We start from the raw sequence: 19,033 nt of genomic DNA on the forward strand, positions 1-19,033 counted from the left end.
AGTAATGAACCCGTTCCTTTTATACCTTCATGTTGGTTTTCAAACAGAAAGAAAACGTTTGAATAGATCTGTATGAATACCTTCAAATATGTGTTTCACGCCTGGTTGAGAGGCTGTCTCCGGTGGTGGGGTAGTGGCGGCGCAGGCCGTGATGGTGGTGGTTATGGCGGCACAGATGAGAGAAGGGGAGAGAGAGAGAGTTTTATAGGGTTTTGAGAAATAAGAAATCTGAAATGAGTAGTGAGTGAAAATAGAGAAAAATATATGCATTTGGGTATGTATTTTTAATATAGCTATCAATTATAATTTAGAAAAATTAATTAGCTACTAAATATAATTAAATAAAAAAATAATTAATATTAATAATTAGATCTTAAAAGAAGCTACAATGAGTAAAAAAAAATTTAAGCGCATCCAAACAGGCTGTGTATGAGTTTCCAATTCCTTAAATATAGGTTCTAAATATGGCTGTCTTGGATCCACGAAGGAAGAGAAGTTTCTAGAATACGTCTAGAGACATCTAGGACCACTCGAATCTCCCCTGTCAATTAATTAAATTTAAAAAGAAAAAGAAAAAGAAAAAGAAAAAGAAAAAGAAAAAGGAGTAATATATTTTTAGTAATTTAAAGAATAAAACTCGAGAATTCTACACAAACCCCTCCTCTTCTCCTTTAAAACCCTTGTATTTTTTGAGTATTCCTCCGTTTGGCTCTTACACTAACAGAGTGCGTGGAACAGAGATTCCAGAAGATTCTATTCTTCATCTTCAAGGTATCGTTTGAATCACAAAACTTGTATCACAATTTTCAGATCTATGATTCTTTTTTTTTTTTACTTTTAGGAATTTGTTACTGTAGATTGTTTGATTGGTTTAGATTTAGCGCTGTTTAGCTGTGGATGTAATATCATCGGTTAAAATTTGACAGATCCCTTTGTAAATTGCATGCTGCATTATGTTTTCTTAGGAATTAACTGAATCTCGACTGTTTTATAGCTTCATGAAAGGCTTTATAATTGGTATTCCCACTTGTCACGTTTTGCCTATCGAGAGTCAAACTTTTTGACCTAACATTTTAAGATGTAGTTTTTCATCATCATATTAATATGACAAAGATTGCTATTTTTCTTATAGCTTCTTTAAATTTTAAATATTGAATTAATCTAATTCAATTTAGCTCCGAAGATTAGTCATGTGATAAGTAAAAGTGAACGGGGTGAGTAGGAAATTTGCAGTTAAGGGCAAACACTTTAATCTATCTTTAGAAAATAACAGAAAGAAAATGAAGTTTATTATCAAAGGTGCAAGATTGAAAAAGGGGAGGATAGCAAATCCGTTAGGCTAGATAGATTGGTGTTGTAATTTACTAGGTAGCCAGTCTTTGCTTAATCCTCAATCAGATCAATTCTCTTGTCATTGAAGATTCTTTTCGGGGGAAAATGAAGCATCGGCATTGGATCAGTGCTGACTAAGTTTATAATATCGAAAAAAATTGTCGGACTAGGTTTATACAAGTCAATGCAAAGAGTATTACATGGTGAATTTTAGGCATGTTTGGTGTATTCCTAGATACAACAACATACCTAGTATACTCCCACAGGTGTGGTCTGGAGAGGGTGGGGGTGTGCTTAGACCTTACTCCTACTTTTGTGGGGTAGAGAGGTTGTTCCCAATAGACCCTCGGCTCAAGAAAATCGTTTTCTCAGAAAATGGTTTGAAAGAAATGCAAGAGGAAAAAGTTATGATGAAAATTATCGAAGAAAGAGAAGTACTGACAGTCACAGAACAAATATTAAAGATAACCAAAGTGAAAGAAAAAACAGTGTAATAAAATCAAAGCATAAGATCATGCTAGTAGATTTAAAAAATCGAGTTCTCATCGGTCCTTTTCTAATCGTTTCCCGCCTTGTTGGTAGGTGTGCAAGGTCATTCATGCGTGAAAGTATCCTTGGAATGAAAATTAGATAAAATTGTAGTTGAACTTTGGATATTGGGGAAACTAAAAAGAGAATTGTTCTTGAATTTTGAGTCCACGTTATTTCGATCTGTTGACATTTTTCAATGACGTGTCTGGAGATTATTGATCACGTCACGCCATCTTATTTGCCCTCTTTACTAAAAAAGCAAAGAAGAAAATTTATTTGCTCTCTTTCGTGTATCCATGATTACTTTATAGTGTAATCACGTTCCAAGAGTGATCAGCTGTCTGTGTTTATTAATGGAACGGCTATCACTTTTTGATGTTGCTCTTGGGTGCTACCATTTAAAACTCATGTTGATTCACCTACAGTGGATGCTGATGTTTTAGTTCATTACATCTTATATTTGATGGTGTCCAGGTACTTTTCGTGCTGTTGGATATCAAGTGATCGCAGCCAGCAAGGATGAGTGTGGTGGGTTTTGACTTCGGGAATGAGAGTGGTGTCGTTGCGGTTGCTAGGCAGAGAGGAATTGATGTTGTACTTAATGACGAATCAAAAAGGGAAACTCCAGCCATAGTTTGCTTTGGAGAGAAGCAGCGATTTCTCGGTACTGCTGGTGCAGCATCAAGCATGATGAACCCAAAGAATACCATTTCCCAGATAAAGAGGTTAATAGGGCGGCAATTTTCAGATCCTGAGCTGCAAAGAGATCTTAAGGCACTGCCCTTCTCAGTAACTGAAGGGCCTGATGGATATCCCCTGATCCATGCGCGCTATTTGGGAGAAATGAGAACTTTTACACCTACCCAGGTTCTTGGAATGGTGTTTTCGGATCTCAAAACTATAGCAGAAAAGAATCTCAATGCAGTAGTAGTTGATTGTTGTATTGGAATTCCAATTTATTTCACTGATCTTCAGAGAAGAGCTGTAATGGATGCAGCCACCATCGCTGGCTTGCACCCTTTGCATCTAATTCATGAGACAACAGCTACTGCATTAGCATATGGTATTTACAAGACAGATTTACCAGAAAATGACCAACTGAATGTTGCTTTTGTTGACGTTGGACATGCAAGCTTGCAAGTTTGTATTGCTGGCCTCAAAAAAGGCCAATTGAAGATATTGGCTCATTCATTTGACAGAAATCTTGGTGGCAGGGATTTTGATGAAGCTATTTTCCAACATTTTGCTGCAAAGTTCAAGGAAGAATACAAAATTGATGTTTACCAAAATGCTAGGGCATGCATTAGACTTCGAGCTGCTTGTGAAAAGTTGAAAAAGGTTCTCAGTGCAAACCCTGAGGCACCTTTGAATATAGAGTGTTTAATGGATGAGAAGGATGTCAGAGGGTTTATCAAGAGGGATGAGTTTGAGCAAATCAGCATCCCTATACTGGAGAGAGTGAAGAAACCACTGGAGAAAGCTCTTGCCGAAGCTGGGCTTACTACTGAGAACATTCATTCAGTTGAGGTTGTTGGGTCAAGCTCTCGGGTCCCTGCAATTATGAGGATTCTGACAGAGTTCTTCGGTAAGGAACCAAGACGCACCATGAATGCAAGTGAATGTGTGGCCAAAGGAGCTGCACTGCAATGTGCTATTCTCAGTCCTACCTTTAAAGTGCGAGAATTCAAGGTAACAGCTTGTCAGCCTTGCATTCTCTTGGTCGATATACTGTTCCATAGTCATCTTAGATTCAGGGTTTTCAACCTTATAATGTGTTGCAATGTTGATAATTCCATATTATTTAAACCTATCAAAACAAAACTATTAAGTAGGCATCAATTTAGTCTGTGAAGATAAATACTGAAATATGCTTTTGATTTTTCCTTTGTTTTATTAGTTGTCTGAATGGGACCTAGGTTAACTTGAATGAAGTGTGAATACGAGGGTAATGAATGAGAAATTGGGAGGTAGAAGAAGTTGTCTTCTTGAAGGATGAAGGAAATGCACGATTTTTATTATAGAACCACTAATATTCTTGTTGAAGCAAATGCCAGCTGTGTTGCTTCTTACCTTTACTAAAAGAATATGTTGCTACTTGCATATCTACCTCCTAGCAGAATAGATTGTGGTGATTTCTGAGTGTAACAACTGTACTAAGAGTTCTAGTTGGCTTATTGAAGGTCAATGAGAGCTTCCCTTTCTCAATTGCATTATCGTGGAAGGGGCCTGCTCCAGATGCACAAAATGGAGCTTCAGAGAATCACCAGAGCACGATTGTTTTCCCCAAAGGGAATCCGATACCCAGTGTGAAAGCTCTGACATTCTACAGATCTGGCACGTTTACAATAGATGTACAGTATGCTGATGTCAGTGAGTTGCAGGCGCCAGCAAAGATCAGTACTTACACGGTATTTCTGAGTTTCACTCACTAATTAGATTCTATGTTTTCTTTTGTAATTAGAGGAAAATAGATCCTCTTGTTTCAGGCGAGTCCTTGGCTCACTTGGATTGTGTTTGGTATTTTTGACAGATCGGACCATTCCAATCTACAAAGGGTGAAAGGGCCAAACTAAAAGTTAAAGTCCGCCTAAGTCTGCATGGTATTGTCTCGGTTGAGTCCGCAACTGTAAGTCCAGAAATTTGTGGTTTATCCTTCTTTTTTTTTTTTTTTTTTTTTAAATTTTTATCTCCCTTAAATTATTTAGTGAATGGGAAGAATATCATCTAATCTTATGGTTTTGGTCTGTAATTTAGCTTTTGGAAGAAGAAGAGGTGGAAGTCCCAGTTGTAAAAGAGACAGCTAAAGAACCTGCCAAAATGGAAACAGATGAAGCTTCAGCTGATGCTGCTCCTTCAACTACATCGGAAACTGATGTAAATATGCAAGATGCTAAAGGAGCTGAGAATGGGGTTCCAGACTCTGGAGACAAACCTGTCCAAATGGAGACAGATGCTAAGGTAACACATCACTCTTATTTTAATCCTTAAAAGACATCAGCTCGCTAAATTAATGTTGGGGTAATAACTAATATTTCTCTTCTGCTTCAGTGTGTTAGCTCAAAGATGTCAGTAAAGCTTAGCATATCGTTTCATTTTTTTTGCAGGTTGAAGCCCCTAAGAAAAAGGTCAAGAAGACAGCTGTACCAGTGACAGAGATTGTTTATGGTGCAATGGCAGCTGCTGATGTTCAGAAGGCTGTTGAGAAAGAATTCGAAATGGCTCTTCAGGACCGTGTTATGGAAGAGACGAAGGACAAGAAGAATGCTGTTGAGTCATATGTTTACGACATGAGGAATAAGGTATTTGTTGGCTTTTTATGGTGGTTGTATGAAAACATTTGGTATGTCACTGACAACTTTCCCCTTAATATATCCAGCTTTCAGATAAATATCAAGAGTTTGTAACTGATTCAGAAAGAGAACAATTTATTGCTAAACTTCAAGAAACGGAAGATTGGTTGTATGAAGATGGAGAGGATGAAACTAAGGGTGTTTACATTGCCAAGCTTGAGGAGCTTAAAAAGGTTGGTGTTTCTCACATATCCTATTTTCGCTAGTCTTTTATGCATGTATGGAGCTGATTTAGTGTGAATCTGCAGCAAGGTGACCCGATTGAGCAACGATATAAGGAGTCCACGGAGAGGGGTCCCGTAATTGATCAATTTATTTATTGCATAAATAGTTACAGAGAGGCGGCCATGTCAAGTGATCCCAAGTTTGATCACATTGATTTAGCAGATAAGCAGAAGGTATGCAGATATCTGCTTAATCTTTATATTTGCCTCTATATGGTCATCTCTCTTCTTCCGGAAAGTGTGGTTTGATGCTTATGTTTCTCCTGCACTTCCTAGGTTTTGAATGAGTGTGTCGAAGCCGAAGCTTGGTTTAGAGAGAAAAAGCAGCAGCAAGATGCTCTTCCAAAATATGCCAACCCTGTTCTTTTGTCGGCTGATGTTCGAAAGAAAGCAGAGGCACTTGATAGGTACTGTTTGCTGATATTATTTTTCCATAACTTGTAGATTTAGATATTTGAGCTAATTGTACCCACAAGTCTTTGTTGATATCATTTCTTGCTTTGCTAGTCACTCTGTACGTCTTCTACATAGGAGCACCTGTTTGTTTCTTTCTTCCTTTGATATTTCTCCGCCTGCTTAGCCTACTTGTCATTTTCGAGGTACTATCTGTTTTTACAGGGTCTGTAGGCCTATAATGACAAAGCCTAAGCCAGCTAAGCCAACAACTCCGGAAACACCACCACCTCAATCGCCTCAAGGAGGTGAGCAACAACCTCAAGGTGCGGAGAGTCTGAATGCAGGAAATGCAAATGCAACTGAGGGTGCCAGTGCTGGCAGTGAAGTACCACCTGCTGCTGAGCCAATGGAGACGGAAAAACCTGAGACTGCGCCAAGTGCTTCGTGAGTTAAACCTGATGGTTTGGTCTTCAAATATTTTGTGAAGGCAAAGACTTGGTTCGGTTTGTATTACTTTTTGCATTTTACCCTCAAGTTTTTAAAGTACTTATAGCAGCAATCAACATTTTGTCATTAGATTGTTGTGATCATTTTCGGCTATTACCTGTCAAGCTATATCATTTATCGACTCTCTAAAATCCTGCTTTTCAGAGGGTTTTCCTTATGTGAAATTCAATTGCTGTTCTTCCCCACATTTCTGTTTTCACTAAAAGATTTGCCAAGTGATGTTCGGCTCCTTGTAGATAGACTAGATTAAGCACCTTGCCTTTCATTATAAAAAAAACATTCTCCTATCTGTTTGCTGCATCGATTATTGTCTCATCTAAAATGGTTTGGAGGAAGAACTGTACTTGCGATCAACTACTTGTTATACTGTTCATGATGTGGAATTCTTCCTTTAGAGGATTGCCAGATTGAATAGATTAAGATTTATTTGCTAGACATATGGATTTTCTTCGAAGTATAGTAAGTATAAGCAGGCCTGTATGATTCAGGAAGCTCATTTGCTGAAAATCATGTTATTTTTGGCAACATGAAGGTCGTGCAGGACTGTTCAAGACAGAACAACCAATAGATTATAGTTATGTTTGAGCTTATCAGTCTGAACTGAGGATCCTGTTTACGCGGTACACCAAACAGCATTGAACCAGATCAATCTTGTTTTATAATGGTCTTTCTGTTGATTTTGATATTGGATCTCAGTATAAATGGAAAAGAGGGTGAGTCGTATGGTCTACTTTGTTTCTTATATTATTGGAAAAAAACAAAAAATACAACTCCGGGGAAAGAATGGAACATACAATGCATTAATTAAAGAAATATGATAGTTACTGATCAACCGAGTCATTCTATACCAGCTCTTAAAAAGAAAAGAATTGAAATAAACACTCAATAGTACTAATAGTATTTAGGTGTATGTGAATCGGGTTGATTTGGATTTTTTAAAGGAATTTTTACTTGGTGTAGTTTCTTCTAAGAGGTAATTATTGATAATAAATACCTTTTAATTTATTTATATGTAGTAGCTATAGTGATTTTGTAAATTATCATTCGTAGCTACACCAAAATACATAAAGTTGGAGTGGCTGAAGTGGTTATTGGGCGAGGATCTCACCTTGCCCGCTCAGGTTCGAACCCGGCCAACAACATTTCTTTTCTTACATATTTTCCCTAGTTTCTTCTTCTTGTATTTGAGTGTATTTTGCCATATGTATTTGGCTCATCTATATGTATTTGGCCTGAGTGCCTTGTAACTGAATGTATTTGTCTTCATATACATTCAGATATAACACAAGAAGCTCAAATACGTAAGAGATGAGTGTGTTTGACCTAAGTGTCTCGTATCTGAATGTATATGAAGCTCAAATACGTAAGAGATGAGTGTGTTTGGCCTAAGTGTCTCGTATCTGAATGTATATGAAGAAAATACATTCAGATACAAGACAAGAAGCTCAAATACATATGGGATACAAGACATATGAGTCAAATACATATGACATACATTCAAATAAAGTTCAAATACACGTGACATCAGATACATGTGACATCAAATACACATGAGATACAATATGAGCCAAATACATATGACAAAAATACACTCAAAATACAAGGAGAAGAAGCTAAAAAAAATATGTAAGAAAAGTAATGTTGTTGGCTGGGTTCGAACCTGGGCGGGCAAGGGGAGAGTCTCGCCCAAATACATGCGAATACACAAAATACATATGGAATACACAGCTTTTGCTTAAAAGTAAGCTACGAATTGTAATTTGGAAAATGATAGCTACTAATGGTAAGATCCTCATAGAAGGTAGTTATATCTGTAAGTTTGTCTTTTTTAAACACTAAATCAAATTAATTGTGTCGGGTTTTTAAATTTAAACATCAAATCAAACCAATAAAATTTGAGTTTTTTAATGTTAGATTTTTCGGGTGTTTTTTTCGGAATAGTCTTGATACAAAATATATAATTTTTCTTTAAATATTTCTTTAGTTTTAGTAAGATAGAATAAAATGTGAAAAGAGTGATAGGCATTGTATTAAAATATTTAATAAAAGTTAATAAAATTAGTTAGAATAAATATTATTTATTAACAAGCTATAAAGAAAATGATCATAATTTAGAAAAATTAAGTCATGGTAAAATAAGTATGGTTAATAAGTATTAGTTACATGATAAAGAAAAAAACTTAAGTTATGTACTTTCACTCTCTAAATTAATTTTGCAAAATTAAAGAATAGATATTTAACATTATTCTCATTCTTAATGGTAAATTGAATTTCTTTTGTTAGTATTAATGTTGAGTTGGTTTTGGTTTGGACGTTATTTGAATTACTAAGATATAAAACTTATTGACGTTTAAAATTCTAAGTTCAAGCTTGAATAATATGATAATAGATAAAAAAAAATTAAGAAATATTTATAAATTACATTACAAATAAATATTTTTATGTATCAAATATTTTAAAAATTGAATATATGTAACGTCGGATTGATTTGATTCGATTTGATTTTTTTAGTTAAAATCAAATCAATTATGGTTAGATTTTTTTTTTTTAACACTAAATCACTAGTCGGGTTTTTTTCTCGGTTTATCTATTTGGTGCGGTTTGTCGGTTTACTTTGTACACCCCTACTCAATATCATGGCGTTAGATTTAAACAAAGCGTGGCGTTAGCAGTGTTTTAAAAGGCATTTTTGAGGCGAGCCCCCGGACGTGGCATACCAAAAATGCACCGAGGCGGGGCGTAAGTATCTTGGGGCGTAAGCCCCAACCTTCGGGGCGTTCGCCTAGGCGCAAGCCCCGAGAATCCTACAAGATCCGTTCGTTTTTTTCTCTGATAGATGGTCAGAACTTCATCTGGGTTCGAATCCTACTGAGAGGTCCACTAGAGATCAGAAATTATTGAAAAACAACAAGATCTTTCTTTTGTCCCTTTCAGGCGATCGGGAAAGAAAGAAATGGTGATAGGACCCTCATTTTTACGTCCCCATGTTCCCCCCGTGTGGCGACATGGGGGCAAAAAAAGGAAAGCGAAGGATAGGGTTGATTCAAGGGATTAGTGAACCTTCAAAATAACATAACAACATTCCTTTGGAAACCCCATTGACCTATTTGCAGAATTCAATTAAAAAAGAAAAAAATTCTATATTTTCATATCTTTTGCCCTTAACCTAATAGATAAAATTGCTTAATGAAATTCTGTATCACTAATTGTCAATTTTGAGTTATGCAAAATAGGTTCTTTTCTTTCTATTTTGTATGGATGGTGAGATTCCATTGATACAAAGCCAATTCCAATAGACTTATTGAAGGGTCCCATTGGCGTGCATCCAGTAGGAATTGAACCTACGAATTCGCCAATTATGAGTTAGGCACTTTAACCATTCAGCCATGGATGCTTAGCGGGGATCCTCGTACATGGTGAATAACCAAATTCCAAGTATCTTGGGGCGTAAGCCCCAACCTTCGGGGCTTTCGCCTAGGCGCAAGCCCCAACATTTAGGGCGTAAGCCCTGGGAACTTTTACAAATTTCAGCCAAAATTGCTTAATATTTTTTTTTAAAAGTTAAATATTCCATAATTAATTCATAGTAAATTTTCAAACTAAATATCTCAAAAAGTCAAAAGTCTTTTCTAATCGTTTATCCTAATTTCATAAGCTTTTCTCATTGTTGTTTACGGAGTAACATATGCACTTTACACCTTCGTATGCAAAGTAAACTACAAAGTAAACAGTTTTGTCCTCCAATTCTTACTATCTTCCATGTTTGCATTTTCCTTCTTTATGCTTAATTTTCTTCAAGATTAGCATTCTTCAATTTATCTTTTTCAAGATAGTTTTTAGTTTTAGAATTTCTTTTGATATCACTCTAGTTTAGAAGACTCAACTCTGGCTATTTTTATTATAATGAATATTAATTTGTATCTAGTTTTAGGTTTTAAAATAATAACTTTATATTATTGTCAATTTTATCTTTGAATTATTAGGACAGAGTATCGTTTTGTCAACTCTAATTATGTTTTATCATAATCATGTTATTGTGTAATGCATCTTTACATTCACTTTTTCAAAAAAAAAAAAAAAATTAATAGTTCATGCATATGTTAGCATGTTAATAATAAAGATATACATTTTTATACTAATTCTTTTTTATTTATATAATTTTAATATATTTTTTACTTATATTTTTATTTTATTAATTTAGAAAATATTAAAAATTAGATATCCATAGGGCTTAGGGCTTACGCCCCATGCCTCGGGCTTACGCCTGGGTGAGGCATATGAAAAACGCCTCGCCTTTTAAAACACTGGGCGTTAGATTTATACAAAGCTTCTACACTGTGCATATGCAATGAAATTGTAGATAGTCAAGTGAAATTTAATGCATAAAATAATTTGATTGTGTGATAAATTATCATACGAAGGCAGAGGAGGAGATCATATGCGGCTATTTCATAAAATCGATTTTTGATGGAATGAAGAAAACATATGATAGAATCGTAACTATAGAATATGAATTCTCAAATGTATGGAGACCAATTCCTTTTGCGAAGCAAGAACGTTTGGAATGAAATAGACCTGATAGAATTGTAACAATAAAATACAAATTCTCAAATAAGTGAATACGAATTTCTTCTGCAAAGCAATTACGTAACAACTATTTTTTTTTTTTGTCATTTATTATAGTCGATAAAAAAAAAAAAAATTCATAGCCATGGAACTAATAAAGGTTTAAACTTAAAGAATTTATTAAATTTATAATATAGGACTTAGGCATCATGATTCATGAGTGAAATGATGTTAAAACATTATTTTGTTAAATGCCAAGCGTGAAATAAGACGCTAAAGGATTACTTCTCTTAGGGTAATATATAGAGTTTCTTAAGTGAAATAGGTACTGTGTAGCAAAATGATTTGAAATAATGTTAAGAAATTATTTCATTGATAGTATCTTCTAATAAATTCTATATGCGCACCATGAGTGAGATAATATTATTATTTTCGTTATGGTATTTCTTGGTAATCTATACCTTCAAACTTAAAGAAAAATTGTATAGAATTTCAACTTCTATAAGTAAAACTTGAGGATATTAAAATGTATACAATTGAAGGTTCATAATAGTATTCAGTTAGAACTTTAGGAAGGTCATGAAATTCAGTAACAATACTCAAGTTCAAACTAGAAATAAAGTTCAAAATAGTGTAAGTGAAACTTCACGAAAATTCAATTACACTATCTTCTCATAGGAGACGGTTCAAATTACAAAATTTTCCTGAAATTTGAATTGCACATCTCAAACTCTAATTTTGTGGTTTAGCTACAATGTAGTTATATTTTTATCTAATTTTATTTTCACATTTAAAATAGATAAACTTTGAATAGTTTTAAAAAGTTGGCTAATATTTAACAAGAAAATTGACATGAATAACTGCTCATCAAAATAATAGTCAGTAATTTTTTTTTAAACTAATACATAATATATATTAATTATACAACATGATGTATAGTTTTTTATAAATTTAACTAGCAATGTAATTATTATTTGCAGACCGGCCAAATGTAACTTGTCCAACTTTAATAATCATTCAAAAAGCGGCAATTGTGCCAATTTTCATCCTCAAATTCATTGCCGCAAGCCGTAACAACTAACCTAAGCATTCAAACCTCACTGCTTCCATTAATTCCAATTCTTCATTCTTAGTAATCCTTTCAACTTTTTCATTTTACCCCAATCTCTTTCTCACTTTCTGAAATATCACTGCACAGTAAAAAAAGAAATCCCAACTCACTTTTAGAGCCCTATAAACTGAATTTCAAGGCAGGTGGAAAAAATATCTCTTCATCCATTATTTTTTGGGCTAATAGCATTTTTGGTCCCTCAATTATAGGTAAATTCTAATTTAGTCCTTATCATATTTGATCCAGTACATTTAACCTTTAATTACTTTAAATGTGATCTTTTGATCTCTGAATATTCACAAATTCTTATAACTATTAACCATTATACCGTTCAAGTTGAGGTTATTGTACTTCTAAAATAGTCTTAAGTATAACATATTTCCTATGTAAATGGACCAAAAACACACATTCTAATTAACTAAGGTTAAATATGTTGAGTCATATATTGGAAGGACCAAAATCGTAATTTTGTAATAACTGAAGGGACCAAAAGTGTAATTCTCCTTTTTTTTTTCTTTTTTTTTTCTGTTGAGTAGTGTATAGCAAGCCTAATTTTATACCTGCCACTGTAATTTTCTCTTGTGATTAAAGTGTGCAAATTGATCGTTGAATTTGATAAGTATGTAGTATACATATACTTATACATCTTGCTTGTTTGACCTTTTGGGTTAGTTCTACATGCTCTCTAATATATGCACATAAGGTGTTTGTGAATATGCTCAAGTAAGACTTTATGAGGCTTATATTGTTAGAATTGAGCTAATTAAGTCTTGTAATTTGTTGCTTTTGTATGCTAAAGTTAAAAGTGTTGGGTGACTATATATAGAGTTCCAGTCAAATTGGGTGCTCATGACATCTTAGGTTTAGCCTATATTTTGAGTTTGTTACCCGGTTTAGCCCATATTTGTGTATAAAAACCTTTTATACAAGGTTGGTACATTATGTATAATGCTTTTCCCCAGGTATAATGTTGTATAATACTCCCTCCGGATTAAAAAGAGTGTCCACTTAGCTTTTTTTTTTTTGGGGGGGGTGTAAAAAAGAGTGTCACTTATCAAATCAAGGAAGAATTAACTTTATTTTTTCAGATTTGCCCCTATTAAGTGTTATGCGATCAAATCTCAATACCTATTTAATTAGAGGCAGTTTAGTCAAATTACCTATTTTGTCTAGAAGTTAGTATTTTCTAGGAGTGTGCAAATGACTAAGTGGATACTCTTTTTGATCCGGAGGGAGTATAATATTGTATAAACTGAAAATATGGATACGTGGCGTAATATTTTATGTTGGGCTGTATATTTTTGAAAATTTCCCCTTTTTTGTTTCTGTCAGAGTAGTGTGTAGTACATTTACATCCGCCGACTATTTTAGCCTGAGATGCACTTATCTTCCTCTACATCGTATTGGGTGCTCATGAATTTTAGCGAATATTATTATAGGTACTGATTGTGGGCAGTATATTTGCTTCTTGAAGTTGAAAGTTACAATGATGATAGAAACAGTTTGTTCAAGGAGAAGTATATCTACATTTTCTTGTTTGTGCCAGAGAATTAAGCAGACAGGTCAGTATTTCTTCGTCTGAACTATATTATTGATTTTCAGTATTCAAAATGTACTTATCGATCATTTTGTTTGTAAATTCAGGAAAGAGCTTGTGTATTGATTGCGGTATATTACTGATGCATAAATATAGATGTACTACTAGATTCCAGCTTTTGGTATCTTTTTTCTAGTAACCGTCGCTTTATCTCTTTTCACGCTCATTAAGAAAAACAAAATACAAGGTACAGTTTACTCAGTTTGTTTTTTGAGAATTGAGCAGTATTAAAAAAAGAACTCCTTTAATGTTAAGGGTATAGTTGGAAACAATTGCCAACTTTAGTCTTGAATTTCTAAAGTGACAATTATTTATGGACTACTTTTTTGAGCTAAAATAACAGCTAAAATGGGACGGAGGGAGTAGTAGGAAATTTGAGGTTACTATGTGTGCCAAATGCAGATGCTGGGATTTTTCATGACACGTAGAACTTTGTAAAAAACATTGATTTTTTCCTAAAGGCACAAAGATAGTGATGGTAATACCCTTTATTTCTTTTATGTTGCAGAAAGTGAAATTGTTAAAATGTTTGAAATCTCAAGGCCTAAGGCCGAAACAGAAGGATTCCAAGAGAAGCGACCACCCTTAAGAAGGGGCTCTGTAAGGATATTGGATGAGAGGTTCATCAGGATTCTGAAGATATTTAAGTGGGGTCCTGATGCTGAAAAGGCCTTGGAGGTGCTACAGCTGAAAGTAGATAATGAATTGGTTCGAGAGGTTTTGAAAATTGACATGGAGATCAGTGTGAAAATTCAGTTTTTCAAGTGGGCTGGCAAAAGGAGGAACTTTGAACATGACTCAACTACCTACCTGGCTTTGATTCGATGTCTTGAAGAAGCTGGGCTGACAGGCGAAATGTGGAAGACGGTGAAAGAAATGGCACGGAGTACATGTGTCGTTACTCCTGCTGATCTCTCCGAGACAGTAAGAATTTTGGGCAGGGCAAAAATGGTAAACAAAGCACTATCAATATTTTACCTGATTAAAGGCCGCAAGTGCAAGCCGACTGCAACAACTTACAATTCCATTATTTTTATGCTGATGCAAGAGGGTCAACATGAAAAAGTACATGAGCTTTACAGTGAAATGTGTAATGAGGGCAATTGTTTCCCTGATACAGTTACTTACAGTGCTCTTATATCATCCTATGCAAAGCTAGGTCGTGATGATTCTGCTGTTAGGTTGTTTGATGAAATGAAGGATAATGGTTTACATCCCACTGCAAAGATATATACAACCTTGTTAGCAGTTTACTTCAAATTGGGTAAGGTTGAAATGGCTTTAGCATTAGTCAATGAGATGAAGAAGAATGCTTGTGCCCCAACTGTGTATACTTACACTGAATTGATAAGAGGGCTTGGTAAAGCTGGTAGAATGGAGGCGGCATACTCTATATTTGTGTCCATGCTAAAAGAGGGATGTAAGCCGGATGTTGTGTTAATAAACAATGTGATAAACCTTCTAGGAAGGGGAGGACGTATAGGTGATGCTTATAAATTGTTTAATGAAATGGAATCATTAAACTGTAAACCGAATGTTGTGACATATAATACTATTATAAAATCCCTGTTTGAGTCGAAAGCACCAGTATCCGAGGCTTCATCTTGGTTTGACAGAATGAAAGCAAATGGTGTCACTCCAAGCTCTTTTAGTTATTCAATACTTATTGATGGGTATTGCAAGAGAAATAGAGTTGAAAAGGCGTTAGCCTTGCTTGAGGAGATGGATGAGAAGTGCTTTCCTCCTTGTCCAGCTGCCTATTGCAGCTTGATCAATAGTCTTGGAAAAGCAAAACGCTATGAAGCTGCAAATGAGTTGTTTCAAGAATTAAAAGAGAGTTGTGGATCTAGCAGTTCTCGGGTATATGCTGTAATGATAAAGCACTTTGGGAAATGTGGCCGTTTGAATGAGGCTGTCAATCTTTTCAATGAGATGCAAAAACTGGGAGGCTCTCCTGATGTATATGCATATAATGCACTCATGTCCGGGCTGGTGAGGGCAGGTATGCTAGATGATGCTTTTTCCATGCTTCGTAATATGGAAGAAAATGGTTGTTCTCCTGACTTAAACTCATTTAACATAATACTAAATGGTTTGGCCAAGACTAGTGATCCACAGCGAGCGATCGAGATGTTTACAAAGATGAAACATTCAACAAATAAACCTGATGCTGTCTCTTACAACACCATTCTTGGTTGCCTAAGTCGTGCTGGCATGTTTGAGGAAGCTGCAAGGCTGATGAAAGAGATGAGGGCCGATGGTTTTGAATATGATCTTATTACATACTCATCAATACTTGAAGCAGTCGGCCATATTGATGAGTATGGTACATGTCAAACTTCATGAGAGAGCTTCGGTATGGTAGATATACACAGCTTTGTAAGGTTTTACGGTGCTCTAATAAAACTGAGTGGCAAATATTCGCAGCATTTTGGTTACTCTTACTGCTGGCTTTGGCTTCTGCAGATATGTGATTGGATTTTCACTTTCTGTTGAGGATTTGAAGTGGTATGTTCAGTACACATATTAGCATGCACGCAGCATCTCCCACCTGTTTTCTCAAATCGCTGGGTGGAATTAGCTTGGCAGCACCCTGTAACAAATGACGAAGGATGGTGAGCTTTTGACAGTTGATACCTGATTAGTTTCCTTTTGTTTCATGATTCTCTCTATGTTAGATATCTCTAATTCTGTCTGTGATTATGTGAAACTAGTTATATATTTCCGTTAGTCTATGTTTCTTCTACCTCCGAGGGTCTTTCGGAAACAGCCGTCCTACCTTGGTAGGAGTAAGGTCTGCGTACACTCTACCCTCCCCAGACCCCACGTTGTGGGATTTCACTGGGTTGTTGTTGTTGTTGTATGTTTCTTCTACCTGTTGGTAGCTCCTTTGTTCTAAGAACTTGCTTTGGAAAAATGTGGATGTGGATTTATATAAAGATATTCCTTAGTGATCTTTCCTTTGGAGGGGAGGGATGGAGAGAAGGTAGGTTTCGCTTGTCCTCTGCATCAGATACTTTCACTACAGAATTCCACTGCTTTGCCCTCCTGGATACTTCCTCCGTCCCAATTTATGTGGCACACTTTTCTGTGTTGAGAAAAAGCAACATATATCATATGTTAAAAAAGATTATAACAAAATCATTTTGTTTTTTGTAAGGATAGGCAGGTAGAGTATAGAATCCATGTTGGAATTTTTGCACTGCATGAGCTAATGTGTAATGGTGGAGCTGTTATCTTCTTTGTACATTTGCAGTACCTTCTTGGTACTATTTAGTGAAAGTTACCCCGAAAAAGAAAAAAGAAAAAGATGATTTGCTCAGGGATGTCTTGTCCTACTATATCCAGTCTGTAAAACAAACATATAAAAGAAGATGAGTATAACAGTCTAGTTTTGTTATGTCTTTACCTTAAAGGCATTGTTTTTCTCAACCATTCCCTGAGCGTCCTGTAGGTTTTTTTGGTCGAAAAAGAAACCTATATGTACATGAGTGTTCGTACTATCATCTGGGTTAAATTCCAGGACCATCTGTACATACCTTCTCTAGGTTAGAAAATGACAAAACCTGCCTGATATGAGAAGCTAACAGATACCTTTGCTTTAATTTAATGAATTTTTTTTTTTTTTTTTTTTTAAAAAGGTAATGATTTGATGAGTATATGTGCTAGGATCCAGTTTTGACATGGTTTAGGGTGCACGATGTCATCAAGATTTGTTTGAGATATTGCCAACCACCTCAGAGATGTCCGACTGTATACAAGGAATACCTCGACTGTTTCACCTGTATTTTTTCGAAATAGGTATAAATTTGGTGTACACAGACATCCTCCTCTTGGAGCTTCTTTGGGAGAAGTCAATGGTCTCTGGAAGGAAGAAACGGTAGTACAACAACATACCCAGTGTAGTCCCACAAGTGGAAAGGAAGAAACGGCAGTGAATTCAAAAATACAAAAGGGGTTCATAAATGATGGGAGATCATGAAGAGTTACCACTTGGCATTGCTAATGGTAGTGGCTGTTACTGAATAGGGACCACATAGAGAATGAAGGAAGACAGTACTGTAACAAAAAATGGTGGGAAAGGGGAAAAAAGAAAGAAAATGAAACACGAGGAAAAGATGAAAATGAGGATGAAGAGAGTGGAGGGAGAGGAAACAAAATGGAGGACTAAAGAAAGGAGGAGCAGGTTTAAATCATGGTGGCTGGGTTGTATCGTTTTATACTGGTCTTTGGCGCTATGTTTCTTTGGCTTGTATAAGATGCTTATCACCTGGAACTGACAAACTCAAGAATTACTCCAGTTCTGTCTGTCTTGAGCAACGAATAGAGTCAGAGTCTATTCGTTCAAAAGATAAAGATGAATGACTTGTAAACTAGTAAAATATTTCTCAATCAACAATATTTTGTTCCACTTCTATTATTCAGTCATGGAGGTGTCTGTCATTCTCAACCAGAAGGAAGGTCCATTTAATTTCGTCAAACTAGAGTGTAGTTCCTTGCAGTTTCCTAGTTCATACTTCTGATACTGAATGTAGGCTTATTGCCATGGTTCTCTCTAATCTATGCTGGTGGTGTGTTATCCTTGTGTGAAATTTGTATAAAACTGAAATGGAAATGCCATTGATTTTGTTGTCAGATCAAGAAAATAATATGACAGATTTCTTTTGTAGGATATCCCGCTGGTGTTGGCTGCCGTAATTGTTGCATCTGGTCTAGAATTTTTCTCATCATCCAAGCTGCAATAATATGTGCATTATGCAGTTTATAATAGTCCCTTGAAGCCAGCAGCACTTGGGACCATCCTGAAATTCATGAATATCTGGGGGAAAGCAACCAATTAAAAACCAAAGTTATTCTTGTCTTTTACAAGTCTCGCCGAAGGAGGAAGAAGCTGGGCTTAACCGTCTTGAGGTTCAACTATTGATACAGATATTGTCGATTGGGATGCGTGGCAGATTGAAAACGTAGGAGGAGCTGACCAATTGCCATAAATCTCTTGGACATAGGCTATCTATACTTTCAGAAGGAGAGCTAGAAAATGTAAAACTAGCTGACCAATTGCCATAAATCTCTTGGACGATAGGCTATCTATACTTCATCAGGAGAGCTATCATATGTCGTGTGGGTATCACCAGGGAATGCTTAAATGTAACAATCTTGGGAACTCTTAAGTTATGTTTACTATAGAAAGTCTGATAGATGTAAAAGAATATTGAAGGCAATATATTTGATAGTGAGAACACATGTAACAATTGTATATGAAAACATTGGTGGTGTGTGGTTACGTTTAGAAATGTCTCCAATTGCAGCTTCTATTAAACCACCAGCAGCCTTTAGATGAATTAGTAACACATGCTACAGTTGGAGCATATGGATGATGGACCAAGTCCCAGGGGACTAGGAAGGTGCATAATTTTAG

At 35.6% G+C, this 19,033-nt stretch overlaps 2 protein-coding genes across 7 annotated transcripts; both read left to right on the forward strand.

Moving 5' to 3' along the window:
- Positions 1 to 632: 632 nt before the first annotated feature.
- On the forward strand, positions 633 to 6,525 carry LOC132040806 (heat shock 70 kDa protein 15-like). The gene is made up of 10 exons (XM_059431483.1): positions 633 to 771; positions 2,338 to 3,552; positions 4,044 to 4,271; positions 4,394 to 4,489; positions 4,618 to 4,821; positions 4,968 to 5,162; positions 5,240 to 5,386; positions 5,462 to 5,611; positions 5,714 to 5,844; positions 6,056 to 6,525. Exons 2-10 carry the CDS (start codon positions 2,383 to 2,385, stop codon positions 6,279 to 6,281), a joined length of 2,547 nt encoding a protein of 848 aa, XP_059287466.1. The 5' UTR covers positions 633 to 771; positions 2,338 to 2,382; the 3' UTR covers positions 6,282 to 6,525.
- A 5,416-nt stretch (positions 6,526 to 11,941) lies between these two features.
- On the forward strand, positions 11,942 to 18,877 carry LOC132039841 (pentatricopeptide repeat-containing protein At3g16010). 6 transcript variants are annotated; one of them, XM_059430372.1, is made up of 5 exons: positions 11,942 to 12,226; positions 13,457 to 13,579; positions 14,123 to 15,970; positions 16,042 to 16,229; positions 18,285 to 18,877. In XM_059430372.1, exons 2-3 carry the CDS (start codon positions 13,504 to 13,506, stop codon positions 15,958 to 15,960), a joined length of 1,914 nt encoding a protein of 637 aa, XP_059286355.1. In that variant the 5' UTR covers positions 11,942 to 12,226; positions 13,457 to 13,503; the 3' UTR covers positions 15,961 to 15,970; positions 16,042 to 16,229; positions 18,285 to 18,877. The 6 variants fall into 6 exon arrangements, with proteins under 6 accessions (XP_059286355.1, XP_059286357.1, XP_059286351.1 ...); XM_059430368.1 differs by having other exon boundaries at positions 11,943 to 12,226; positions 16,081 to 16,229; XM_059430373.1 differs by lacking the exon at positions 18,285 to 18,877 and adding an exon at positions 17,307 to 18,267 and having other exon boundaries at positions 11,943 to 12,226; positions 16,081 to 16,229.
- The last annotated feature ends 156 nt before the right edge of the window (positions 18,878 to 19,033 follow it).

The sequence above is a fragment of the Lycium ferocissimum genome, chromosome 12, assembly GCF_029784015.1.
Source record: "Lycium ferocissimum isolate CSIRO_LF1 chromosome 12, AGI_CSIRO_Lferr_CH_V1, whole genome shotgun sequence".
NCBI classification, from domain to species: Eukaryota; Viridiplantae; Streptophyta; class Magnoliopsida; order Solanales; family Solanaceae; genus Lycium; species Lycium ferocissimum.